This window comes from Oncorhynchus keta, chromosome 26 (assembly GCF_023373465.1).
Source record: "Oncorhynchus keta strain PuntledgeMale-10-30-2019 chromosome 26, Oket_V2, whole genome shotgun sequence".
NCBI classification, from domain to species: Eukaryota; Metazoa; Chordata; class Actinopteri; order Salmoniformes; family Salmonidae; genus Oncorhynchus; species Oncorhynchus keta.
The window spans coordinates 6,812,414-6,840,029 of NC_068446.1; the positions used below are offsets into that span (position 1 = coordinate 6,812,414).

At 41.6% G+C, this 27,616-nt stretch overlaps 3 protein-coding genes across 10 annotated transcripts in view; all 3 read left to right on the forward strand.

Moving 5' to 3' along the window:
* LOC118358875 (thrombopoietin receptor-like) overlaps positions 1-3,486 on the forward strand; it is a 7,945-nt gene extending 4,459 nt beyond the window's left edge. For 3 of the 4 annotated variants that reach the window (XM_052480119.1, XM_035736855.2, XM_052480118.1), the window contains exon 12: positions 1-3,486. This exon is cut by the window's left edge and continues 27 nt beyond it. In XM_052480119.1, the coding sequence (XP_052336079.1) occupies positions 1-474 (474 nt within the window). In that variant the 3' untranslated portion in view covers positions 475-3,486. The other variant, XM_052480120.1, reaches the window with a different exon arrangement.
* A 4,310-nt stretch (positions 3,487-7,796) lies between these two features.
* Positions 7,797-11,704, forward strand: LOC118358876 (pre-mRNA-splicing factor 38A-like). The gene is made up of 10 exons (XM_035736856.2): positions 7,797-8,000; positions 8,417-8,576; positions 8,763-8,884; positions 8,979-9,064; positions 9,148-9,258; positions 9,405-9,514; positions 10,197-10,223; positions 10,450-10,535; positions 10,714-10,762; positions 10,940-11,704. The coding sequence occupies exons 1-10, from the start codon at positions 7,871-7,873 to the stop codon at positions 10,983-10,985; spliced, it is 927 nt and encodes a 308-aa protein (XP_035592749.1). The 5' UTR covers positions 7,797-7,870; the 3' UTR covers positions 10,986-11,704.
* Positions 11,705-13,440: 1,736 nt separating this feature from the next.
* The window catches only part of LOC118358877 (protein O-linked-mannose beta-1,2-N-acetylglucosaminyltransferase 1-like), a 116,192-nt gene continuing 102,016 nt past the window's right edge, over positions 13,441-27,616 (forward strand). For 2 of the 5 annotated variants that reach the window (XR_008080027.1, XM_052480121.1), the window contains exons 1-8: positions 13,441-13,620; positions 17,405-17,666; positions 17,780-17,882; positions 18,073-18,188; positions 18,730-18,795; positions 19,990-20,103; positions 20,321-20,438; positions 21,717-21,815. Coding sequence is in view for 4 of the 5 variants with exons in the window: in XM_052480121.1 (XP_052336081.1) it covers positions 17,547-17,666; positions 17,780-17,882; positions 18,073-18,188; positions 18,730-18,795; positions 19,990-20,103; positions 20,321-20,438; positions 21,717-21,815 (736 nt within the window). In the remaining variant the exon portion in view is untranslated. The remainder of the gene's footprint in view (positions 13,621-17,404; positions 17,667-17,779; positions 17,883-18,072; positions 18,189-18,729; positions 18,796-19,989; positions 20,104-20,320; positions 20,439-21,716; positions 21,816-27,616) is intronic. The other 3 variants (XM_052480122.1, XM_052480123.1, XM_052480124.1) reach the window with 3 other exon arrangements.

Consider the following 27,616-nt stretch of genomic DNA (forward strand, 5'->3'; position numbering starts at 1 on the left):
TCAGAGGAGACCCCAGCTTGTGTCGTGGAGATCATGTCTGAGAGGGAGGCTTCGGGCAGAGGGATGCTTCCTTTACTACTCTCCTCAGAGCAAGGCACTTCAGGCGGGGAGGAGGAGAGCCTGCCTACCCTGGTCCTGGACGTCAGTCCGGACTACGTGACCCTGACCACGGATGACGTCATCCCCCGTCTCGGAGGGAACGAGTACGTGTACGATGGGGAGGTGGGGGCGGAGTCTCAGAGCCTGTGGGTGGGGGGAGAGGAGGTGCTCCAGGTGAGGTGTCACTGCTCCTTTACTAGGTCCTCCAGCTTCCCATCATCCTCCAGTACCACGGACATTCTCAACCACTCCTACCTACTGCTGGCCGAGCACCCCATTAAGAGACTGGACTATCCAGGGCAGCAGGGCGCCCCCCAGGGCAGCAGGGTCTATGTGAACCTGGAGGACACAAGCTCAGCGAACACAAATGCCTGATTGGCTCTCTGGCACAGCACAACACAACAAGGGCACACAAATTCATGAAAAAGACATGGGTAAAAATAGATGAAACCAAGTACAAAATACAAGGGGGAGGCTTTAAATATCAAATGTGCTATTCTCAAAACAAGGATGTATTTAGGATATTCAACTTTGCACAATGCTGGATGAAATATCTTACGTGTCTAGGAAAAATGTAAGACACAGCTCAAGTGTGCTTGTGGATATAAAAGGGGCTTCAGAATGGTCAGTTACAAAACATCAACACAATATCCATTACGTCACTAATAAAACAGGTCATTGAATGTGCCATTCATTCGTAGCATGTACAGTACATTGTAAAAAGGTGTGACTATTATTATAGATTTAGTTTGGGATTTGTGGGATAACATGCCGGGTGTACCCAAATCTGGATGAACCGAGAGGGACTTTGATATTTTCCTTGGACATACTCTAAATATGTATCTATTTTGCTTGTCTTATGCCTGGCTGTACAGTATATGTCTATCGTTATCTTTTCACCTTACAAACAATGCTTTCTTCATTCCAGCCATGTCTGGAAAGCCACACCTGTGCGAGTAACGTGTTCAAGTAATGTACATGAAGAATGGAAAAGTAAACCTGCAAGTATTGTTAAATATCTCTACGACATGTGTATATTCAAACAAAAAAGAATACAGAAAATCACAAAACAAACAAGAGCAACATTAAAATGTTTGAATAAGGATAAATGAGGAAAGTCAAATGGCTCTGATGAGGAACTCTAGTTCTCCCATCAACACAATGCGTTAAAGCCAGATGTAAATATACTTCCAATAGTTTGTAACAAGGGTAATTTTCAGCAAACACACACAAAACCAAGTAAGTCATGCACTCTTGTGTGCTTGGATTAGAACAGAATTCCATAATAAAATACGATGCCGGTTCCCTTTCAAATGCTTCCAAAAAAACGAATGGTGCTGACAACAATAACAACATTGAAAAGCATTGGTAAAATAAACATTAAAAACACAGGATCCTTGTCCTAAAAAAACAGCCTCGGCCTCTCCTTGAAGACAGCAGCAAACCAAACTGTGAGCCTCTAAAAGAGCCACCATATCACCTTGTATATACGGTATGGTCAGATTCATTGACACAGTAAGGGGTGTCTGTGGGATTCATGTTCCCAGTCCTGAGTGGTACAGTAGTATTGGCTGTGGTCAAGGGCAGGCATGGGACTATGTGGTCCAACGGTTGACATGGAGAGTTTCAGTGTGAGAGAGGGATCTTGGTTCTCACAAAACAGTACATTGATCAATTGACAGAGATAGTGCTGATAGAGCCAGTTTCGTTTTCCCTATCTGTCTCAGGAACTGATATCCTTACAGTTTAATGCTTGACTGCAACTGAAACCTGGTGATACTGCAGCTCTCCTGAACTGAGATGTTTTTGTTGTTGTTATGTTAGGACCAACCTTGTCAGAAAACACAGAGTGGACCCCTGCCTGGACCCCTGGTGGTCTCTCTGTCGGCCTTGCGTGCGTAGAGCACGTCGTCCTGGCTGACGTCGAGTCTGACCCTCTGTAGTACGTCTAGATGGCTGGCCTCCAGCAGCGGCAGACAGCACGCCCTCGGGTGCTGACACGCGGCTAGACCCTTGGACACACTGATGGGTTGCAGGCACTCCACACGAAACAACGCCTGGTGCTGCACTAACACCTAGAGGGAGGGTGGAGGACTTTAGATAAGGGAATCTCGGGGAAAATTCACAATGCAGGTAAAAGACGGAAAGATGTGTGTTGAGCAAGAGCTGTAGTAAGTCAATGTTGACCTCAGTAGGGTTGGAAGGTGACCGCCTCCAGTCACAGCCGCCTGAACTCAGCGATGACCGCCCTCAGGAAGAGCTGCTCCTACACCAATGCACACCGAACACACATCGATTTCACATAGATCGACAGCTCTCTGGGCCAATGGGAACCAATTGACAGCTCTGTGGGCCAATGGGGTTTATCTTACCCGGTGGCTTTGATGTAAGAGGAAGAGAACTTCTCATCCAGGGCCTCCATCACATGATACCCACCAATCCTGTGGAGGACGGGAGAGGGACAGCGGACAGAGACAGACACACCACTCACCGATGGGTAAACACTTCACAGTATCACTGGCAGACCTTTCCGATCCATGGTTCCAATCGATGACATTAACTGATCAATCAAGAGGCAGGAAGAGAAAACCCCCCCAGAAGAACTGGAACGCAAGGACCTGAGTTGTGCACCCCTTGGGATGGATAATAAAACGACAAAAAAAAGGCCTACCTTTCTAGAGATGAGCTGCAGAGCATCCTCCTCAAAGGCCTTGAACTTGTTCAGTCTGGACATGATGATCTGCTGCAGCTGGACGGATGGAACGACATCCTGGTCAGGCCCTGGACACACAAACAGAGAGAGAGAGAGAGAGAGAGACACACACACACACAGTTTTAAACACCGTAAGATGCAGTTAAACACACTCAAACACTTTCATCCACACTGCACACACTATTAGAGTTGCAAGAATGCAAAATTACACTTCATAAGCAATACAGAAACAGAATATATAAAGTTGAAGACCTGTCAGAACTCATTAGTAAGCTCCTTAAAAAGTACAAATGCATATGAAATGAAGGTAGAGGTGATTGCGAGCCTGGACACACCAGTAGAACAGCGCCCTCATGTGGTGGTGGACATGGCGCCTCTTTGGCCAATCAAACAGGTTGTACATGACGTTCTGCTTCCTGGTCCACAGCAAGTCCAGCTAAGGAGTGGAACACAGGGTCAGTCATAGAAATGGAATGACTAGAGCAAGCATCCCCATTCAAGTCAATGATGTGTAATTCTATTGCAATGGGTCCAAGAAATGTGTAGAGTAGAAATAATGAGACAAATATGGAATGGGCACAATTCTCTGTCTTGATATCTATTATCGGCATCTCCCACTTGGGGTCAACGATGGTTACAACCAAAATAAAAAGACATTCTCCTATCCTTACAGAGTCGAGACAGAGTCTCAGCCAATAGCACGGTGGTCTCCTTCTTGGGGGCGGGGTTACTGAAACTCTTTTCCAATAGGGCTGCAGTGTGGTCAGCGGTCGCCTTCTGGTCAGTTTCTGAAGGAGGAGACCCGATCAGGACTTACACTGATACACTATATATATATAAAAAGTATGTGGACACCTCTTCAAATTAGTGGATTTGGCTATTTCAGCCACACCCGTTGCTGACAGGAGTATAAATTCCAGCTCACAGCCATGCAATCGCCATAGACAAACATTGGAAGTAGAATGTCATTACTGAAGAGCAGTGACTTTCAACGTGGCACCGTCATAGGATGGCACCTTTCCAGCAAGTCAGTTTGTCACATTTCTGCCCTGCTGGAACTGTCCCAGTCAACTGTAAGTGCTGTTATTGTGAAGTGGAAAAGTCTAGGAGCAACGACGGCTCAGCTGTGAAGTGGTAGGCCACACAAGCTCTCAGAACGGGACCGCCGAGTGCTGAAGGGTATAAAAATGGTCTGTCCACGGTTGTAACACTCACTACTGTATTCCAAACTGCCTCTGGAAGCAACGTCGGCACAAAAACTCCTCGTCAAGAGTTTCATGAAATGTGTTTCCATGGCCGAGGGATGAATCTGGGTTAGGTGGAAGCCAGGAGAACGCTATCTGCCTGAATGCATAGTGCCAACTGTGAAGTTTGGTGGAGGAGGAGTAATAGTCTGGGGCTGTTTTTCATGGTTCGGACATTGTAGACAATTCTGTGCTTCCACCTTTGTGGCCACAGTTTTGGGATGCCCTTTCCTGTTTTAGCATGATAATGCCCCATGCACAAAGTGAGGTCCTTACAGAAATGGTTTTGTCGAGATCGGTGTGGAAGAACTTGACTGGCCTGCACAGAGCCCTGACCTCAACCCCATCGAACAACTTTGGGATGAATTGGAACGCCGACTGCGAACCAGGCCTAATCGCTCAACCTCACTAATGCTCTTGTGGCTGAATGGAAGCAAGTTCCCGCAGCAATGTTCCAACAGATAGTGGAATGTCTTCCCAGAAGAGTGGAATCTGTTATAGCAGCAAAGAGGAGACCAACTCCATATTAATGCCCATGATTTGGGAATGAGATGTTCGACAAGCAGGTGTCCACATATTTTTGATAATGTAGTGTAGTTCCTCACGGAATTACGTTTCAGTGGACACGCCGCTCTGCTGGGGTACGGATGTAAAAATCCCTCAAAATCTGCCATTGGCAACCCATACAAATTAGCCCCAAGGTTGCCTTGTTAAATCGGGTTCATTCTCTTAAATAAACACCATGACTGGTTTCTCATTAGCTGGGAATGTTGCTTGAAATGTTCGACACAACACACTTTGGTAATATTGTGATTTTGTAATAGACTGTCACAGACCCAATTAAAAAAGTCAACATTGGCCATTGATTATGTAACTTTTTTTACATGGTGGGGTTGCAAAATTAAAAAAAAAATCAAAACGGGGCCGCGGACATGCAGATAGTTCATTAGCACGTCTGTCGGTTTTCTGTGCAACATGGAAATATGTGGGAACCCTCAAGGCGTCCTCAGACATAGGTTTGTTTTGCTCCGAGCAGAACTTGGCTCTGCGAGGTGAACGTCTGTGCTTGCATGCTCCCTTATTATAATACCTTCGTTTGAAAAACTAGAGAAAAGCGGCAATATTGCGGTTTGTCCCTCTTGAAACACCGTAGCAACAAATACACTTCCTCAAAATTGTCAGAATTAATCAAAGATAACTCAATAATTCTGTTATTAATTTTGACATTTTTGCAGAGGTCTTAGTCGAGCTATTTTACACCTAACTAACTCAATTTTAAAAATGTGCATGAAAACCAGTCTTCTGTTGTTGAATGACAACAAACACTTCATTGAATAATCCCTACTGCTGACCAATCACCAATGAAAGGTGTAGAATTTGGCTACTGAACTGTGACAAGACTCAAGAGAAAATGTGTGCTGAACAACAACAAAAAAAATCTTATTAAACTTTTCAAATTGTACAAACATATACGGAAGTTGAATTACACATTCAAAATACATATTTAGAAAATAACATAACCAAGCACATAGGTTTAAGAAAAGGAAATAGAAAATGAAAAAAAATATAGATTTATATATAGCTAGCATGCTAACCTTATTCAGTCAGCTAATGTTATCTGTTGTTGCTACACCTTATTCAAAAGATTAGCCAGCTGGCTATAGTTGGTTCTGGAGCTGGATTTGTCATAAGCAATTTGTGAAATGTTCACCAGATGGATAGGGAAAACCAGTATCTTTGACTTTGCCATATATTGTTATAGCCAAAGTCCTGGCATATTTCATAAATTGCAGCTCTGAATCCGCCATAGAAATAGAAAAATCAATATGGATAGCCTAATTATTGAACGATTTGGACTAGTGGCGCGATGTTCTACATTGTAATGAACACGGTGCCACCTTCGGTAGGCTGCTGGCAGGCTATTCAGCTGTGCTATAGCAGAGATAAGTCAGCCTGTGCTCATGTCATGGTTCTCACAGCTAGGGGAAGTCAAATCATAGGCTACAATGACTTTGCTCATGATGCACGCCGCAAATGATATGTAAAACCACCCAGTTTATAATAGAGGAAAAACACTTGTGATTTCTAGCTGCACCAATCTAAAGCAGTGAAGCGTGGTCAAAACCATTCATCTTGTGGTGGTGGGGGGAGCGGAGTCCCAAAATACTATACATGCAAGTTTACCATTTATAAAATGGTCATATACACTCAGTGTACAAAACATTAAGAACACCTTCCTAATATCAAGTTGCGCACCTGGTCAGTCTATGACACCGAAAGAAAAGGTGTTCTTAAATAAATGTTTTCTACACTTAGTTTAGTGTATATAAAATCAGCAAAAAAAGAAACATCCTCTCACTGTCAACTGCATTTTTTTCCAGCAAACTTAACATGTGTAAATATTTGTATGAACATAACAAGATTCAACAACTGAGACGTAAACTGAACAAGTTCCACAGACAAAACTGTGACTTGTCAGTGAAGAGCACTTTTTGCCAGTCTGTCTGGTCCAGCGATGGTGGGTTTGTGCCCATAGGCGACATTGTTGCCGGTGATGTCTGGTGGGGACCTGCCTTACAATAGGCCTACTGGTGTAACTCGGGCAGTTGTTGTTGCCATCCTGTACCTGTCCCGCAGGTGTGATGTTCGGATGTACTGATCCTATGCAGGTGTTGTTACAAGTGGTTTGCCACTGCGAGGACGATCGGCTGTCCACACTGTCTCCCTGTAGCACTGTCTGAGGCGTCTCACAGTACAGACATTGCAATTTATTGCCCTGGCCAGATCTGCAGTCCTCAAGCCTCCTTGCAACATGCCTAAGTCATGTTCATGCAGATGAGCAGGGACCCTGGGCATCTTTCTTTCAGTGTTTTTCAGAGTCAGTAGGAAGGTCTCTTAGTGTCCTAAGTTTTCATAACTGTAACCTTAATTGCCTACCGTCTGTAAGCTGTTCGTGTCTTAACAACCGTTCCACATGTGCATATTCATTAATTGTTTATACTTTATTGAACAAGCATGGGAAACAGTGTTTAAAAGTTTTACAATGAAGATATGTGAAGTTATTTGGATTTTTACGAATTATCTTTGAAAGACAGTGTCCTGAAAAAGTGATCTTTCTTTTTTTTTGCTGAATTTATATAATTTTTCCGCTGACATGAAAGATAGCGTTAGGGCTTTTAACAAACTTCCTCGGCCAGAAAATACTATTGTCAATATGTGCTAACTAGCTAGCTGCCATCCTCACAGAGGGACAGGAACTCATATCTGAGTAAATGGCTAAATTGATCAAATTCCAAGCAGTTTAAAATAAATAAAAGACAGGGCAAATAATAGAGCTACATGAAGATGCACATATAATGTAGCCACAGGGCTCCCGAGTGGCGCAGCGGTCTAAGGCACTGCATCTTAGTGCAAGAGACATCACTACAGTCCCTGGTTTCATTCCAGGCCGTATCACATCCGGCCGTGATTTGGAATCCCATAGGGCGGCGCATAATTGGCCCAGCGTCGTCCGGGGTAGGCCGTCATTGTAAATAAGAATTTGTTCTTAACGGGTAGGCCTTCATTGTAAATAATAATTTGTTCTAAACTGACTTGCCTAGTTAAATAAACTTTTAAAAAATAGTTATCCTTAACACGTGTAACACTTTACGCGAGAAAATTGCGTGTTTGGCATGTGACTGAAAAGTTTCATCCAATGAACGCCTTCACAATCTGCCCCGGAAGTGTAAATTGTTGCACCGGAAGATATACTGTAAAAATGCGAATTCGTTTCGCACAGGAAAACATTTTCATTCCGTTTTGAGCTGTGAAAATGGCAAATAGGACGGTTAAAGATGCCAACAGTATACATGGAACAAATCCACAATACTTGGTAGAGAAAATTATTCGTACTCGAATCTATGAATCAAAATACTGGAAAGAAGAATGCTTTGGACTGACGGGTGAGTTGTGGCCATAGAGAATGATAGAGGCCCTGTGTGGCCAAAATGACTTTTTAGCATGGGCCGCGCCATTGAGGGCTTCCAACATTTTAAAGTAGTCAAAGTAGTCAACCGGGTGGGGATTCCTATGGGTTGTTGCCTCAATGGCACTGTCCATAGACGCAATAATAACACATATATAAGATGAGTCCTCTATAACAATCTCTATGGTCTTAACTAGCTAATGCTAGTTAGCTTGAAATACAAATAGCACAAATGTAAACACAGTGCGCTAGTTAGCATCTAGTCAATTTTACCCTGTTACATTTGATTTGTTACTCTCAATTGAGGTGTGTGCACATCAGAAGTAATAGCTAGCGAACTATGCCTGGTATATATTGATTATTTCTTCTCACTGGTTTCTCTCTGATCAACAGCTGAGCTTGTCGTTGACAAAGCCATGGCGCTGAAGTTTGTCGGTGGAGTTTATGGCGGAAATATCAAACCTACACCGTTCCTGTGTCTCACTCTGAAGATGCTGCAGATCCAGCCAGAGAAAGACATCATTGTAGAATTTATCAAAAACGAGGATTTCAAGTAAGTTTTGGCTTTCGGGCAGGTTGTAGTATAAGAAGCATTTCTGTATTTAGTGTTTAAAACTTTTCATTTATCACTATCTTCAAACTCCCAGCTTGACAAATGTGATTTAAAAAAAAAAATTGGAACCTAAATACCATACACACCCATTGTGGCAACCTCACTGTGATGGTTTCCACACCATAGATATGTCCGCTTGCTTGGCGCCATGTACATGAGGTTGACTGGGACATCAGTGGATTGCTACAAATACCTGGAACCACTGTACAACGACTACAGAAAAATCAAGAGTCAGAACCGAAATGGGGGTGAGTGTTTACGTGTATCGTGGAATGATTATACAATGCAAAATGGCCTACTTTTGAGTTAAATGGCACTTTCTCCTCTCACCCTCTGTTTCAGAGTTTGAGCTGCAACACGTCGATGAGTTTATTGATGAACTGCTACACTCTGAGAGAATGTGTGACATAATCCTTCCCAGGCTTCAGGTAAGTCTTCTACCCGTGTACGTGCTCACGTGCTGTGTTTCGCTGACCTAGATCACTGATTTAGTGTGTTGTGTTGCCTACAGAAAAGGCAGGTTCTTGAGGAGGCGGAGCTGTTAGACACGCGCATCAGTGCCCTGGAAGAAGACCTGGATGAGGTGGAGACCAGCGAAGAGGAAGATGAGGAAGAGGAGAAGGTAGTAGTCTAAACTTTATCCCCCTATCCACCAATAAACTGCCTAAGCTAACTGTACATTTGCGTAAACTTACACTAGTGTAAGTGGGTGGAGGACTTCTGTTTCACTGTCTGTCTCTGTCTGCTTGTCTGTTCAAATGTCTACAGACAGAGAGAGTTCAGACCCCAGAGCCCCACAGGCGGAGTTACCGAGACAACGATCGGCCTCGCCGCTCGCCCTCTCCACGCTACAGACGCAGCAGTCGTTCACCCAGACGGTAAATAACCAGCCATGCATGTATCTCAGTTTATAGTAGGGGTGTAATGAATGTTTAAGATATGAGTGCATTGATCCACCAGACCCCAAACCGATCCAATTCTAGCATGCGTCAGTCATAAACTCGATTCCAACGTTTACAAATCACTTCCTTAAAAAGAAAGGCTCATTACTTTCTTAAAATAACAAATCTTTTGTGACAACTGATGTCATTTTTCAAAATATCTTTGGTAATGTTAACTTCATAACGGGGACCACAATCACTTTGCGAACTGCACTGCATGACCAAAAATTGAGGGAAGAGAAGCTCCGTAAAAACTTCCAATACCTTTTAGTTTTTTTAGACCGGGTAGAAATCCGAAGTTGTGCTATACACTGAGTGTACAAAACATTCGGAAAACACCTTCCTAATATTGAGTTGCATCCCCTTTTGACCTGAACAGTTTCAATTAGGTGAGGCATGGACTCTACAAGATGTCAAACATTCCATGTTGATGAATTAGTAGGTGGTGATTTAAAATCAAAAGTGTGGGGGCAAACATGCATGCCCCCCCCCTTCTCTTATGGTTCAGTTTAGGTGCCGACATACACCAATAGATGTCTTGAAAGCTTCCTAGTTCGTAGTCATTTCCTATAACATCCTCAAGACACTAAAGATTGTGCATCCTTTTTATTCCGTCTAGGAGGAGCAGATCACCTAAGAGACGAAGGTATGTAGCCATGTTTTCTGCTTGGATTCTTCTCTGCTGGATTTCATATTTTCCTTTGTTTGAATTCCAAACGGATGGTATTGAATATAATAACACCGAGCCTACTTGGAAGTGTTTTTTAAATTCTACATGAACTGAGACTTAATTCACTTAGGGTCCATGTTACTTGCAAACAGTGCCCTGTATTAATGATGCGTGCGTTGCTTGTCTCTCCTTTGCACAACAGCCCATCCCCCAGGCGAGAACGTCACCGCAGCAAAAGCCCCCGACGTCACCGCTCCCGAGAGAGACGTCACCGCTCAAAGTCCCCAGGTATCATAGCGATGGCGACCGTACCGTCCTGCAACGCACAAGATTAAAAAGTCAAACCAGTGTTTTATATTTGTGCTGTGTGACATATTTTCAGCTGTACTCATTAGACTTTAAGATGTTTGGAACAATCGTTCCCCCTGCCCGGTCTGACCTCGAGCTTGTCTCCATTCTGTCCCAGGGCATCACAGAAGCCACAGGCATCGCAGTCACTCCAAAACCCCAGAGAGGTGAGTGATGAAAGAAGAGCAAGATCCTCACCACTATTCTAGGATCTCCAATATTTTTTTTAAAAGCTGCTCTGTGTTCATAGTGTAGTTGAACTGTCTTGAATACCATCAAATGAGAGAGGGAGACATTTTAGTGAGTATATCACCAACTTTTGTCTTTCTTCATCTCTATTCAAGGAGTTCAAAAAAGAGCCACAAGAAGAGTCGAAGAGGAAATGTGTGATCCACTTTGTATTTTGTTCTCTTTGATAGTTCCTTTTTCTGACTTGGACATTCATGTGGCCAAATTTGTACGAAATCCCTTGTATTTTGTTTGAGAAAGTAATTGCATTTTAAGATATTTTCAGACCATGTAGCAGAAAGAATCCATTTCAATTTTATTTCTAAAATCTGCAGCTCATATAGAACTGTCCACAACCCTATGTATCAGTGAATAAAGTTGCTTGGTGGTTTGAACATAAGACTGAGAATGTCATGTCTGCACAGTCTCCTTATATGAACTTTCTGGCCAAGCAGCTAAGGGACCATGGTAACAATGGTTGTTAATCCCAATTATAATAGTTTTACCAAAACCATTATTGTAAAAACAATTGGTAATGTGATGCGTCTCACTACAGAAGTTGGGACATAGTTGCATATTATTATGGATGTGTGTCATCAATGCATATAACGATGTCCTCGTTTTGAATGTGTGATTTGTTTGTGGTATGAGTTGCACCCTGAAACTCACATTTATACAAATAACTTATGTGCTTTTGACAGAACATTTGTCACAAATTGCTTAACAGTCACCCGGCAGCGACCAAAGACGATAAAAACAAGACATACAGTATGTCACCTTCAATTTGATTAACCTTTTTGATTGGTTAATTCTACTCCTTGCTCTAATTTTTTATGTTAAGTGTATTGGATATTATAAAATAAAAATCTCCTGGAGTCCAAGTCAAAACAAAGATTTTATTTCTGAGCTCAGAGAGAATAACAGTTACAAAGTGCAGTGTACAGTCAAGTCCAAAGCTTTGGGTGATATCACATATTTATTGTTCTTGGGTGGGACTCCGTTTTGATCTATACAAGGACACGGGATTACACTCTCAAGACAGGAGATGATAATAAGACAGTTTCACAAGGTTAGTCACATGCTCCGTTATGTGGACCCACAATAAAATGTCCCATTAGTTAGCAAGAAATTCCTGGATTTCTGCACATCTTACATTTTTCTCTTCTCTGATCTTCCTCAACATTTTTAGACTTTCTACCATATTTGGTATTTCTGCTGCCCTATTGTGATAATCAATTGATCCATTGTAATCCTTAATGGAGGAATACAGGTATGAGGCGTATTGGTTGTAGAGCAACTGTAACTTGGATGGCTCCTGTACGCTGGCGTGTAATTCCTCATAGATCTGATTGGCTAATTCCCTTGTCAATTCTTGATTTTGCGGAGATGCTTGCAAGCTCCAGTTTGACCTTCATTGACGTCTCTGGGTAGAGTAAGACCACATCCATATAGAGACTGATGGCTTTGTTGATCAAGCTCTGCCTCAGACTGTCACCCTTAGACCATCTACCTCCTGAATTGATTTTCTGTTTGTAGGACTTTTTCAGTCTTTCCAGAGCCTTGTGGTCAATAGCATCAAATCAAATTTTATTTGTCACATACACATGGTTAGCAGATGTTAATGAGAGTGTAGCGAAATGCTTGCGCTTCTAGTTCCGACTGCAGTAATAACCAACAAGTAATCTAACTAAAAATTCCAAAACTACTGTCTTATACACAGTGTAAGGGGATAAAGTATATGTACATAAAGATATATGAATGAGTGATGGTACAGAGCAGCATAGGCAAGATACAGTAGATGGTATCGAGTACAGTATATACAAATGAGATGAGTATGTAAACAAAGTGGCATAGTTAAAGTGGCTAGTGATATATGTATTACATAAGGATACAGTAGATGATATAGAGTACAGTATATACGTATGCATATGAGATGAATAATGTAGGGTATATAAACATTATATTAGGTAGCATTGTTTAAAGTGGCTAGTGATATATTTTACATTTCCCATCAATTCCCATTATTAAAGTGGCTGGAGTTGAGTCAGTGTGTTGGCAGCAGCCACTCAATGTTAGTGGTGGCTGTTTAACAGTCTGATGGCCTTGAGATAGAAGCTGTTTTTCAGTCTCTCGGTCTCCGCTTTGATGCACCTGTACTGACCTCGCCTTCTGGATGATAGCGGGGTGAACAGGCAGTGGCTCGGGTGGTTGTTGTCCTTGATGATCTTTAAAATTGCTAAGGTCCTTGTGTAATGTGATATTGTACCCTAGCCTAAATACACCTTTAAAAAAAAAAAAAACCTCTGCCCTCACGCACGCTGGTCTGGTGCTTGTTCATTGGGCAACAATGTTACCAAAAATAATACAGCAATTACAATATACAATCTACTATTTTAACAATGTACCTGATAGAAACAGCACAACATTGCACGGCTCACCATCCAACTCTGCACTCCTGGTTTGGTGCTTGTTCACTGGATGGGTGTGGATGATTGATTGTCCACAACGCAAGAAGAGTACTGTTACACTCACACTCCAGTACAGTAGGAGGCGGTGTAGGCATCCCACGATTGCGATACGCCAATACAAATTTGAGGAAGAAGAAGAAGAAGAACGAATGGTTCATGAACTTCACGTCACTAAACTCGCAGGATCAGGGTACTTTGCGAGACTAGCGGCCGACAGAGCAGCGGAAGAATTTAGTGTGAGAGTCGTCAGTCTAGCAGTTGGAAGCCGATAGCCAGCTTCCATTTACACAAAAGCAACTCCAGCGATTGTCCTGCAAGCTGCGGCCGTCGTAAGTGTTGAGTTATTACTTGCTAGCTAGATAGCTACTACAATTTAACTTGAGTTGTTATGCAAATGGATACATATCAGACAACCAGTCAGCAACGAGTGCTCTTGTTACCGTTAGCTAGCCAGCTAACGTTAGCTGCATTGGTTTGTTAAATCCTCATTACCGTTCTCTTGGCAGCAGGATATTGTTCTGGCAGGATGATGGCGGATATTTATTCAAAATAAGAGTCCCCAATCAAAGACATGCTAAACTTTGGCAATATCGTTTTTTTCCACTCTAGTGCAATACAACTGTTTTCACAGCGTTGCAACAAAAGCGGCAATCAGAAGTTGAAACAATAACAAAGCCTAATCCCCACAGTTTTTTATTGAAACAGGGAAGGGATGGGTCTGGAGAAGTGTTCCACTCTCAACTTAATTGACCGAGCTATGGATGCAAGGACTGACCATCCATGTTATCAACTTTATAGTTTTAATTAATAAGCATGTTTTAAAGCTAAATTATTGGAACATATGGGCAACTTTTATTTTTTATATTGTATTATTTATACCAGCATTTCTGTAGAAAGTGTACACCAGTACTAGTATGTTGAAAGCTATTATGTAAGGCTATATGTTGCCTAGTTAAATAAAAGTAATATGTAAATAAATACACTTTTAATAAAATACAAATATATATGTAATTGGAACTACTCCAGTCTACAAAACTTTAATTGGTCTATTGTGTTGGGCAAAGGGTTTAATAGAGTGTGCTGGTGACTCCTTGTTCCCCCTCACTCCATTCACTGCAATGCAATACGCTGCATATGAATTACATATCGGCTTATAGAGAAAGAAACGACTCTGCCGATGTAAAAGTAGGTTTGGGATTACTCTGTAGGGTCTGTAGATCTGGTGTTATTTCTTGGGGGACCGAGGTTTACATACCCAGCAGCACTTTCAAATCCACCCATTCTAGTGGTCCAATGAATTAACTGTAGGCCTATAAATTACATATTGGCCTACATAAAAAATAACTGCTTTGTAAAAGAGGGGTTGGGAGTACTCTAGGATCTGTAGAAACTATATATAGTGTTATTTCTTGGGGCACTGAATAATATGTAGTGTTGCTGTCCTTGTATGCCACCCATTGGCCACAATGCAAGTCACTGTATATGCATTACATATTGGGTTAAAGATATATATATTATTTTAACAAATTATTTGTGCCAATGTAAAAGTGGAGATGGAAGTGTTTTAGTTGTCATTTGTGGGCCATCAGGTGATGTTTTAGTCTGGGGTCCCTGGAGATCTGTCCGACCTTGTCCCCACCACCATTATTATTATTATTATTATTATTTGAAGATCTTCATCTTTTTTTGCAATCCCAAAGGTCTGTTACACAATGAATGGTCCTTTTGTTTGATAAAGTCCTTCTTTATATCCCAAAAATGTCTGTTTATTTGGCGCGTTTGATTCAGAAATATACCGGTTCCAACTCGCCCAACATGAATACAAAGGATCTAATAATATACCTGTTAACTTGGTCCAAACATTTCAAACAACGTTTCTAATCCATTTAAAATGTAAATAATCGATACAATTTAAGACGGAATAAACTGTTTCCAATACCGGAGAAAAACAACACTGCGCGCACTCTCATTCACACGCACCAAAAGAGTCCATCTGAGTGACACTTAGAAAGAATACGACTACTTCTTCATTTTTCAAAAATAAAAACATTGAACAATTTCTAAAAAATGTTGACATCTAGTGGAAGCCATAGGAACTGCAATCTGGGACCTAATAATTCAGCTTCCCCATAGAAAAGCATTGGAAAATCCAATGACCATAATTATAATTTTTTTCCTGGATGGATTGTCCTTGAGGTTTTGCCTGCCAAATCAGTTCTGTTATACTCACAGACATTAGTTGAACAGTTTTGGAAACTTTAGTGTTTTATATCCAATACAACCATGCATATCCAAACTTCTGAATACATAACAAAACAAACAACATTTATGGTCTGGACAGTGCAGAGAAAAATCTTACACTTAAGAGTCCAGCTAAGTATGAGCAGGTGGGCCCATCAGGTGAGGCTTGAGGCGAGGGTACTAATGGGGTCCACTAGAATTGGTAGTCCTGGAGATCTGGCCAGCGTTCCTTCCACTCCCAGAAGTCAAAGTTGCACCCATACACCGCAGTTCCTCGAACAAAGTGTCAAAATTCGCATAATCATCACTCACGTGTTCTTTATCGTGGCACCAGAGGCACGGTGAGCCCCTCTGTGAGTCACACCCAGCTCCCATGCTTGGCATTCATACTCCAATGCTAGCTGCTCCTGGTATTTTAGATCTTTTTGGGAAGTCAAGAAGTGGCATTGCAGGGTTTTAGTCATTTGCAAGACATTGTCTTGGAAATTGTTTGTCATGTTTTGACGCAACTAGTAATGGTAATTAAGGATTTACCCGAGTCCACTTCAACAGAGCAGCACAGAGAAGTTCTCTAAATCCCTTTCCTGCGTTAGCCATGAATGGACTGTATATAAGGTTGTTGCCAGGAGCTAATAGACAGACAATGTCCGGGATAAGGTTTTGTGGGGTACAGCATTGAAGCTCTAGCTCCAGGAGTGGAAGCCAAAAGCCAGACCAGCCAAAAGCCAGGCCAGCATGACCTGTGTGACCCTTGCGATTTGGCATCGGCACAATGCCATCCACTAAGGCACCAAGGTGGGAACCACCAGCACAAACTGAAAGAAAAGGACGCACATTATATTTAGAGATGAATGCTAAGTTTTTGTGACACTAATTATTTTATGCAAATTAAACCACTTCTCACCTCATTATTCGAGGTCTGTCTCGGCAAGACCTTCTTGTAATGCTTGCTGGAATTGATTGTTGATTTCCCCCCCATCCCCTGGTGCATGTTTTGGTTTTTGCCCTAGCACTATACAGCTGATTCAAATAATCAATGCTCGATGATGTTGGTTATTTGAATCATAAATTCCTTCTTGCATTCTTCAACACTGATTAAAAAGTCATATATTTTCAATGATTTGGCCATCTTGCAATATTTTGAAATAAAGGCTTTTATTTTAAAGGTTTCCTCATTACCATAGGAAAGTGACATCTTTGTTAGTTTTGCTAGCAGAAAAATTGTTAAGACCTCCTAGCTAGCCAAATACAGTATTTATGGGTGTGATGAATCTGTGGTGGTGGTAATTTACATTTTTTTTTTAATAATAAATATTTCCTTAAAAAAAAATATATCCTTCATTAGTTCATTTGAATTATCTTGGTGTGTTAGCTACTAATTAGTTATACTACTAGCCATGTTATGTTTATTAACATTAATGGGTTATTTATTTTGCACAATCAAATATTTGTTGTTCGATAACTGTGCACATAAACTAGCTAGCTACTGCATTCTTCAACTTCTGCTCTCTCTGCTTTCAACATGACGATAACTGTGCACATAAACTAGCTAGCTACTGCATTCTTCAACTTCTGCTCTCTCTGCTTTCAACATGACGATAACTGTGCACATAAACTAGCTAGCTACTGCATTCTTCAACTTCTGCTCTCTCTGCTTTCAACATGACGATAACTGTGCACATAAACTAGCTAGCTACTGCATTCTTCAACTTCTGCTCTCTCTGCTTTCAACATGACGATAACTGTGCACATAAACTAGATAGCTACTGCATTCTTCAACTTCTGCTCTCTCTGCTTTCAACATGACGATAACTGTGCACATAAACTAGCTAGCTACTGCATTCTTTAACTTCTGCTCTCTCTGCTTTCAAGATGATGAGGTGATTGCAACTAATTAGTCACTGCAACTGGTCATCAGCTTGGACTGGATGCTGTTTTGGCATATGCGTTATTGTTGTAACGTGCTCAGCAGTAGGAGGTGGAGAGGGTTTGCAGTCTCGTGCCACAGTCAGGTATGGACACCTGGACACCGAATCCTCGAGCCAAACCGTTCATCCCTCGCCAGCAACGGAGCCTCTATCTCACCTGGAAGTACAAATTAACTAACAAGCGAGCTCTCCGCCGAGGCTGCCAGGTGAACCCAGATACATGTTGTTTTGCCAGTTCAGCTACCATTCACTGTCACTTTTGGTTACCCTACATTTGAGGTATTTTTGAGAAATCAACTTGACTTTTTCCTCTGTGCAGGCTGGAGCGGTTCTATTTCTGCTGGTCACAGTCGTTGTAAATATCAAATTAATCTTAGACACAAGAAGAGTAGCCAATGAGGAAGAGGCAGTGCAGGAGTATGGTGAGTTCTTGTCAATTCTTCCATTTGTTTCACACTTTTCCATTTTCGATGTCAAAAGCTGTTTCTCACTAACTGTAGCCTAACAAAGTTGTTGATCTATGGAATTCGTACTGCTGAGCAATGTTATGTCAACTTATGAAGCAACTTTCCACAATTCAAAATGGCTGAACTTTCTCATGCTCGTTTAAAGACGACGCCCTGCCCAACATGGAGACCCCGCGCAAGACGGCGACCGGTAGGAAGGTCCTGGACATTGAGGTGTACTCCAGCCGCTCCAAAGTCTATGTGGCAGTGGACGGCACCACTGTGAGTACTTGTAGGCATTTCACTATAAACCTACCCTTTTTACACTACTGAGCCAAACTCAGCTGAACTCCACTGGCCTAGGTACATATCCTCCGTAGTTTCTGGAAAAGACAATGAATTTGAATAAATAAAGATCTGAGCCAGCTCTAGTGTGAGATCTGGCTCTAGTGTGAGATCTGGCTCTAGTGTGAGATCTGGCTCTAGTGTGAGATCTGGCTCTAGTGTGAGATCTGAGCCAGCTCTAGTGTGAGATCTGAGCCAGCTCTAGTGTGAGATCTGAGCCAGCTCTAGTGTGAGATCTGAGCCAGCTCTAGTGTGAGATCTGAGCCAGCTCTAGTGTGAGATCTGAGCCAGCTCTAGTGTGAGATCTGAGCCAGCTCTAGTGTGAGATCTGAGCCAGCTCTAGTGTGAGATCTGAGCCAGCTCTAGTGTGAGATCTGGCTTATTGTTGATTTGTGTCTTATAAACTGGGTTTCATAGTGTGATTGATGTAACTATTGATATTGAAAGGTGCTTGTGTTGTCTGTGTGTCCCTCTCCAGGTGTTGGAGGATGAAATGCGGGAGCAGGGCCGAGGCATTCACGTGATCGTCCTCAACCAGGCTACAGTAAGTAAGCACTTCTGACTCTTCACCTAGAGACACACTGAAACAGGGTTTTTTCCCTCTGCACTTGTGAGCAGTGTTTCAATTTAGCCTTTGTTTTTCAAGCATTCATGAACCACAACATGTTGAACAACATAATGAGATGAAACTACTAGTCTTGGTAGTAGGCAATTCCATGGTAAGAGTGATCCTGAGACTCAGGTTTTTCACTTTAAAATGTCAAACAAAAACATTCATTGCAAAGTTAAACAAACCACACAACTGTATGCACAAGGTCTACTTTGAACAATTCCCACGTTTTGCTGAAACACGTTTACTTGAGGAACAGTTAAGATACAAAGTTTGTTACAAGAATGGTTTTGGCTGTTTGTGCCGTCATTCAGTTACCAAACTTTTAATTTGCACTGTTCTCCAAGTAAATGTGTTTTTGTCAAATGTTCAGTGGAAATGGTTAAAGGTAGTGCTTGTGCATAGAGTTGTATGGTTTAACTTTGCAGTCATTGTTTTATAGTTTAACATTTTAAAGTGAAAAATCGTGTCTCAGTTTGTTACTGTGGAATCGCCCTATTGCATTTACATTTAAGTCATTTAGCAGACGCTCTTATCCAGAGCGACTTACAAATTGGTGCATTCACCTTATGACATCCAGTGGAACAGTCACTTTACAATAGTGCATCTAAATCTTAAAAGGGGGGTGAGAAGGATTACTTATCCTATCCTAGGTATTCCTTAAAGAGGTGGGGTTTCAGGTGTCTCCGGAAGGTGGTGATTGACTCCGCTGTCCTGGCGTCGTGAGGGAGTTTGTTCCACCATTGGGGGCCAGAGCAGCGAACAGTTTTGACTGGGCTGAGCGGGAACTGTACTTCCTCAGTGGTAGGGAGGCGAGCAGGCCAGAGGTGGATGAACGCAGTGCCCTTGTTTGGGTGTAGGGCCTGATCAGAGCCTGGAGGTACTGAGGTGCCGTTCCCCTCACAGCTCCGTAGGCAAGCACCATGGTCTTGTAGCGGATGCGAGCTTCAACTGGAAGCCAGTGGAGAGAGCGGAGGAGCGGGGTGACGTGGGAGAACTTGGGAAGGTTGAACACCAGACGGGCTGCGGCGTTCTGGATGAGTTGTATTGCTAAACCAACCTCTCCTCTCTAGACAACGTCTATTTGTTGGTCTGCAGCATAAATGTCACTTTGTTGTGTGTGTGCAGGGCCATGTGATGGCCAAGAGGATATTTGACACCTACTCTCCCCATGAGGACGAGGCCATGATCCTCTTCCTCAACATGGTGACGCGTGGCAGGGTCCTCATTTTCACCATCAAGGTGAGTCACTCACTAACTCCCTTCCGGTTTTGCGTATGCATATACTATAGTATAGGCTAGTTCTTGATGCATTAGTAGTGACTTGCATCAAAGCTATTGTATTTGCATGCAATACACTTGAAGCGCTCAATGGGCTAATGTAGAGTAAGGCTAATAATTTAGCCTGACGATGCAGTGCTTTGTGCCTGTCTGTTTGTGTTGTATTGTTTACCTTTAGGATGAGGGGACGTTCCACCTGAAGGAGTCTGCTAAAAACCTGCTGAAGGGGCTTGGGAGCCAGGCGGGCCTCAACCTCAGCTGGAGAGACATGTGGACCTTGGTGGTGAAGAAAGGAGGTATAGGAACAGATGTACACACACACACACACACACACACACACACCCACGCGCACACGCACACACATATTACAGTTACTGCTAGGGGTGTGAACGTTTAAATGTTAAAACGTTTAAATGAAATTGGGATCTTTACGTTAAGAAAAATCCCTAACCAAAGACTTGTTTTTTTCCCCCACAAAATGTAAATCAGTGCAGTTATTTTCCGTGTTATAGCCTAACTTGATTACCGGCTATAAAGGCCTGGGGAAAGTTGTAATTTAAATCAAACCAGAGAGGAAGAAGCGAACATCGGGCTACTTTTGGTGAATTTGCAAGGCGTACCTTGACATTGCAAGGAATAGAGTAATTATTTCTGCCTGCCCCCTCCTCCCTCTCCCACGCGCTGGCTGGCCTGCTCTTTCTCTTCAAATGATAATGTGTTCAGTCTTTGGTCTGTTGCATGTGGAACATCCTAAACTATTCATTGATGATAAGCCCTGCTTTACTGAAGTTGTGTGAAATTGCAGCATATTGCATTGCGAAATACAGCTTTTTTTTTTATGTATTGAAGATGGGCCTAGTGCACGGTCCTGACTCTGCCTGGTGGCTGACCTGCCTGTACTGTGCCCCTCCCCTCTCTCTCCGTCCCTCGCTAGTTCGCTATAAAATATGCAAGCGTTTGATTAGTTGCCGTACTAATTCCTGGCGGAATCTAATATTGATATTCAGAAATGGGAGTCGACACCGGGAGTATGGACCCCACCGCTACGTCATTGTCTTTAAGTTGGAAAAATGCCAGAGAAAGGCAAGCGACCGCAGTGATTTCCTGTATGGCAATACTTTGAGAAGTAAATGCAAACTTTGCGAGGTGGAATTGAGGTACAGTAATGGTATTTAAAAAAAAAATAAAAAAAGAATTGAACCTTTATTTAACTAGGCAAGTCAGTTAAGAACAAATTCTTATTTACAGTGACGTCCTACCAGGGAACAGTGTGGTAACTGCCTTGTTCAGGGGCAGAACGACCGATGTTTACCTCGTCAGCTTGGGGTTTTGATCCAGCAACCTTTCGGTTACTGGCCCAACGTTCTAACCTCTAGGCTACCTGTACTACCATTACAACAGTAATGCTTGTACATGTGCAATGCTTATCCATCTGAAAGGGATGTGAGACCCAAACAGCTGCATTGTGAAACCTTATGACATTTTTCTTATCGTTTTATCCTAGATTTTGTCCATTTGTGTGTCATGCTGTGTGGGTGTGTTGACGATGAGCTGCTTGGGATGTTTGTTTTCAGGTCAGTTGTATGGTGAGAAACACTCCAAGTCCCCAGCCCTGTCCACCTGGGGAGATCCTGTTCTGCTGAAGACTGAGGTGCAGCTCACTGCTTCTGAAGGTACCTACCTAGCCTCCCATCATTTCATCTCCCTCCTCACCTTGCTCCACGCTCAATCATCCTTTACCAATCATCCGTTATCTGCCGCTATTAAGAGAAATGATCTTAAATATACAGTCTACACAGCCCTTGTGCGGTCTTCATTTGCAACCCTTGTGCAGTCTTCATTTTGCTGCCTTAAAAATATATCTTAAAAGGGATTACATTCGAATTTTGTTCCACTCATCTTCACACCCTACTCCACACTTTCAAATTGAAAGTAAAATAATATAACATTTACCATATGAATAATCAATAATAATAATAATAATATATGCCATTTAGCAGACGCTTTTATCCAAAGCGACTTACAGTCATGTGTGCATACATCGATTGGATATGTCTTCTTCTTCCCATAGTTCATAATTGGTGGGAGTTTCTTTTAAAAACGGAATAATTTTGAATAAGAGTCTACCAACCTTGCACAGCTCTTAAGGCAATGTATATCAATTGTTTTTGTCAAAAATGGCTCAAGCTCAGTAAATATGGTTGGGAATCTTTTTGATGGACAGCAATATTCAAACCTTGTCTCTAATCTTCAAGCAGATTTAAGTCAGGGCTGAGACCGGACCATTCAGGAACGTCTCACCAGCTCTTGGAAAGCCACTGTGGTCTGTCTTTGGCATTAAAATGTGTGTAATTGTCTCTCTGAAAAATACAACCATTCTTGAGTTAGGTTTTCAAATCAAATTGTATTTGTCACGCTTTGTAAACAGGTGTAGACTAACAGTGAAATACTTAGTTGTGTGCCCTTCCCAACAATGCTGAGAAAAATAATAACCCGACAAATATACAATTAGTAACGATAACTTGGCTATATACATGGGGTACCAGTACCGAGTCGATGTACGAGGTAATTGAGGTAGAGTAGTATTCACACCCCTTGTCTTTTTCCTCATTTTGTTGTTACAAAGTGGGATTAAAATGCAGCAAAGCAGACTGAACCAGGTTTTCCTCTTGGATTTTGCCTGTGCTTAGCTCCATTAGGTTTATTTTATCCTGAAAAACTGCTTGCAAATATGGAGAGTGCTACTCAGTAATGTTTGGGGAAAATCCAAAACAACACTTTGTATTCAGGACAAAAAAGTGAATTGCTTTGCCACATATTTTGCGGTATTCCTTTAGTGCCGCGTTGAAAACAGGATGCATGTTTTGGAATATTTTTATTCTGTACAGGCTTCCCTTTCTCTCTGTCAATTAGGTTAGTAATTGTGGAGTAACTACAATGTTGCTGATCCATCCTCAGTTTTTTTCCTACCACAGCAATTAAACTATGCAACTGTTTCAACCCTCTAGTCTAAGCTGGGGGGGGAATTGTTTTAAGATGCTCATACCCTCATACCAAGGATAATTTATCTATTTGATTTAAAATGGTAGGCACCTACACCCCCCCCCCATTTTTTTATTTTTTCTTCTCTACTTTCCAAAAGTTTGGGGTCACTTAGAAATGCCCTTGTTTTTGAAAGAAAAGCACTTAAATTCTTTAAATTGATAAGAAATACAGTGTAGACATTGTTAATGTTGTTAATGACTAATTGTAGCTGGAAATGGCAGATATAAAATAAAAAATTTTTTTTATGGAATATCTACGTAGGCATACAGAGGGCAGCATCAGCAACCGTAATCACTTCTCACTTCATTGTGCCCCCTGCTCCTTGCGAGACAAAGCCCAGAGAGGAGGCTCTCAGTTTGCGGCTGAACAGTTTGTTTGTGCGTTTAACTCTTGCCTGTAATCACGCTGGATGATTCAGAATCCATTGAAGAGCTTGAACTGTTCATTGACGAGAGATACTTACGAACCAGCGACATGTTTCTTTGAGTTTCGGAGGATTCAAGCATTGTTAAGGACAACCAACCCAATCAACAAAACAAACCAAAACCAGGTTGGCCAATAGGTATCAACGGTGGAATCAAACCATCCCCTCGTAAGAGCGAGTGGGGAGAGGTTTACTGATATGGATGTGGACTGGTTAAAATCCATCAATGAAAGGATTGCCAAACTTGATATCTTGGATATATTACGAGAGGACATTAATGCATTATGTGCCCGTCTAGAATTCAGCCAACGTCAGATTGATGATCTAAGGAAAGAGAACACGGCGCTGAAAGGTACTGTAGGCTCTATTCATGGCAAGGTGGAGCTGAAAGGTACTGTAGACTCTATTCATAGCAAGGTGGAGCTGAAAGGTACTGTAGACTCTATTCATAGCAAGGTGGAGCTGAAAGGTAGAACAAACTATTCATAGCAAGGTGGAGCTGATGTACTGTAGACTCAATGCATGGAACAATATTCTCAAAGGATCCCGTAGAATGACAATTCATAGCAAGGTGGAGGTGGTGCAAAGGGAGAACAAACAACTAAAACTGCCCACTGATGTTGTGCAATGCCACTTTCTCAAAGTCCATAGAATATTCTGGAAAGACCACTTTCTCCAGAGTCCATAGAATACAACAGTAGAGGCCTCTGAGGACACAGTCTGAGAGTCCATAGAATGTAAGACCTCTGGGAATAGACCACTTTCTCCAGAGTCCATAGAATAGGTAAGACCTCTGGGAATAGACCACTTTCTCCAGAGTCCATAGAATAGGTAAGACCTCTGGGAATAGACCACTTTCTCCAGAGTCCATAGAATAGGTAAGACCTCTGGGAATAGACCACTTTCTCCAGAGTCCATAGAATAGGTAAGGCCTCTGGGAATAGACCACTTTCTCCAGAGTCCATAGAATAGGTAAGGCCTCTGGAAATAGACCACTTTCTCCAGAGTCCATAGAATAGGCAAGGCCTCTGGAAATAGACCACTTTCTCCAGAGTCCATAGAACAGGTAAGGCCTCTGGAAATAGACCACAGGCTGTTATTGCATGTTTTGACAAATTTAAGTAAAAGGAAATGACGAAGAACATGGGGAGAGAACTGAGACACTGTTTTTGGAATGAATGATCACTTCCCCACCGAGAAAAAAGGAGAGAAAAAACTATATCCCGTCATGAAGGAAAAGCGCTGCCTGAATCAACGAGTCTCCATGGTGATGGATAAACTTTATATCAACGGGCAATTGTATCGGGACTCTGGAGTAACTCCCTGGCTATTTTAATTTAATGTTCAAATTTGAGTTTGTGTGTTGTGTATCATGACAACTTCAACTATAACGGATACATGCTCTATTGATCTCCACTTGACAAGGAAAGGGTTGCATATAGCTCTGGTTAATGTATGTAGCCTTCCTAACAAAATACATGAGGTTTTTAACTTGGTCATATTTTGGCTTTGAACAAAACACATTTAGATGCATCTGTAAATGATGGGCAAATGAACATTCATGCATATGGTCTACTGAGAAGAGACAGGAATAGGAATGGTGGGGGTGTAGCACTGTACATTCAGAATCATATACCTTTTTAAGAGAAGGGATGACCTTCATGTATGTCAAGTAGAGGCACTATGGGCTCAAGTACATCTGTCTCACCAGGCACCCATATTGGTAGGATGTGTGTATATGACACCTTAGAGCTAGGTGGTCTATCTGGATAACTTATGTACTGGGTTTCACCAGGCCACAGATAGCAACAGAGATGTATTTATCTTGGGTGATTTTAATATACATTTAGAACTAAATTGATGAGATATACCAAGAACTGTGGTTTGAAACAAATGGTTAATGATACTACTAGATCATCAATTAAGCTGGGTCATCATTCAGACACATGCATTGATCTGATTTTCTGTAATATACCACTACAATGCTTAAAAGCCAGATCAATGCCAGTGGGCTGGACAGACTATAATATTGTGACCATAACCACGAACACCAAGGTTCCAAAGAAACCCCCTAGGATTGTGGTCAAGAGAAATGTTAAAACATTTAATCATGAGCTATTTCTAAATGATTTGGCTGCTGATTTATCTAGAGGATGATTTAAATCACGCTACACAATGTTTTATTGATTTGCTCACTGAGGTAATGGACCATCATGCCCCGATATGAAAGAGTACAGTTGGTGCTCGTCCATCTCCGTGGGTTGATGAACTGGGTGAGGCTTTTTCTCAAAGAAATATGTCAAAAGTCTTAGCAGCCAAGTCAAAATTAGAAATTGATGAACAGAATTATAGAACATTACTTAATTATGCAGTTAAATTGAATCGAAAGAGAAAAAAAAGTTATTTTACAACCTTTTTATTGATTGTAAAAATGATTCTAAAAAGGTATGGAACACAGATGTACCAAGTAAGCCCTTAACTATCTCATCATGCCCATCTGGTGTGGAGGTTGGCGGGAGAATAATAACAGAACCAGTTGATATTGCCAATCATTTTGCAGATTTTTTTTACAAAGAAAATTAATTTACCGAGCAACAATGTAGACATACATTCATCCATCCAAACAAGCTATTGTCCAATGGATTGATGATCATATTATGAGCAACAAGACCTGCTCTTTTAGTCTGCAAACGGTGTCAGTGGAGGAGGTGTTAAACCTTTTGAAGAAATTACCTGATTATAAATCTACAGGTTATGGTCTTATGGACAATTTTTTTTTTTGCTTCACTGTGCTGCTCCCCAGATTGCAGTTCCACTGAGATACATATTTAATTGGTCACTGGAAACGGGGATGTTTGCAAATGTATGGAAGCATGCGAAACTGTGTTTATTCCGAAAGACTGCAAAGAACCCATTACTCCTGCCAAAAGTCGACCAAGTAGTCTACTCCCTACACTCAGTAAAATATCGGAGGGTATTGTGAGTAGACAAATATGGGACTACATGGAAAAGAATGATCTGATTACAGCCAATCGGCATGCTTATCGCAAAAAACATTCCACTACCACTGCATTGGTTGACATGACTGACCAGTGGCTCAATGCTATGGATAATGGAATGTTTGGGTGTACTATTTTTAGATTTCAGTGCAGCATTTGATTTAGTGGATCATGAAATAAATTTGACAAAATTAATGCATTATGTTTTTAAGGAGGTAGCATTGAATTGGGTACAGTCATATCTAACTGACAGGAAACAGTCCACCTATATCAATGGTTCATTTTCTTCCCCTCATGTGTTAAACTGTGGAATAAGCTACTATATTTGCAGATGATACTACAATTTATGCAGCAAGACAATCGGTTCAACAGGTACAGCAAGCTTTACAAGGAGATTTGGAGAATATCAGGGAGTGGGTTTGCCAAAACAAACTTGTTTTAAACAACAAGAGAACCAAAGTTATGTTGGTCTGTTCCACTAGGAAAAGGCCAAAACCGCTTGGGATACAATTAAGTACAAATTGAAGAAGTGGCAGAAACCAAACTATTAGAATAAATAATAAATTCACTGAGCAAACCAGAAACCTTTCAATATATACATTTAAACATTATTTTAAAACAATTTAAATATAATACATAGAAATGTTGTGGGACTATAGTAGATGAAGAATCAATATATTTTACATTGAGTGTTTATTGGGTCATTATGTTAGTATATTATGTATGTTTGTAATAGTGTGTTATATGGAAATTTGATTTGTCCAAATGGGGACTAAAAGAGATCCAAATCAAACCATCACTCCTGTGTTCCAATAGCACGTTGTTAGCTAATCCAAGTTTATCATTTTAAAAGGCTAATTGATCATTAGAAAACCCTTTTGCAATTATGTTAGCACAGCTGAAGACCGTTGTTCTGATTAAAGAAGCAATACAACTGGCCTTCTTTAGACTGGTTGAGTATCTGGAGCATTAGTATTTGTGGGTTCGATTACAGACTCAAAATGGC

Bases quoted from the DNA above. Each gene is read 5' to 3' on its own strand.
- LOC118358876 (XM_035736856.2), top strand. From the start codon at position 7,871: ATGGCAAATAGGACGGTTAAAGATGCCAACAGTATACATGGAACAAAT. The intron at 8,001-8,416 runs GTGAGTTGTGGC...TCTGATCAACAG, and splicing joins AGAATGCTTTGGACTGACGG to CTGAGCTTGTCGTTGACAAA. The intron at 8,885-8,978 runs GTGAGTGTTTAC...CCTCTGTTTCAG, and splicing joins GAGTCAGAACCGAAATGGGG to AGTTTGAGCTGCAACACGTC.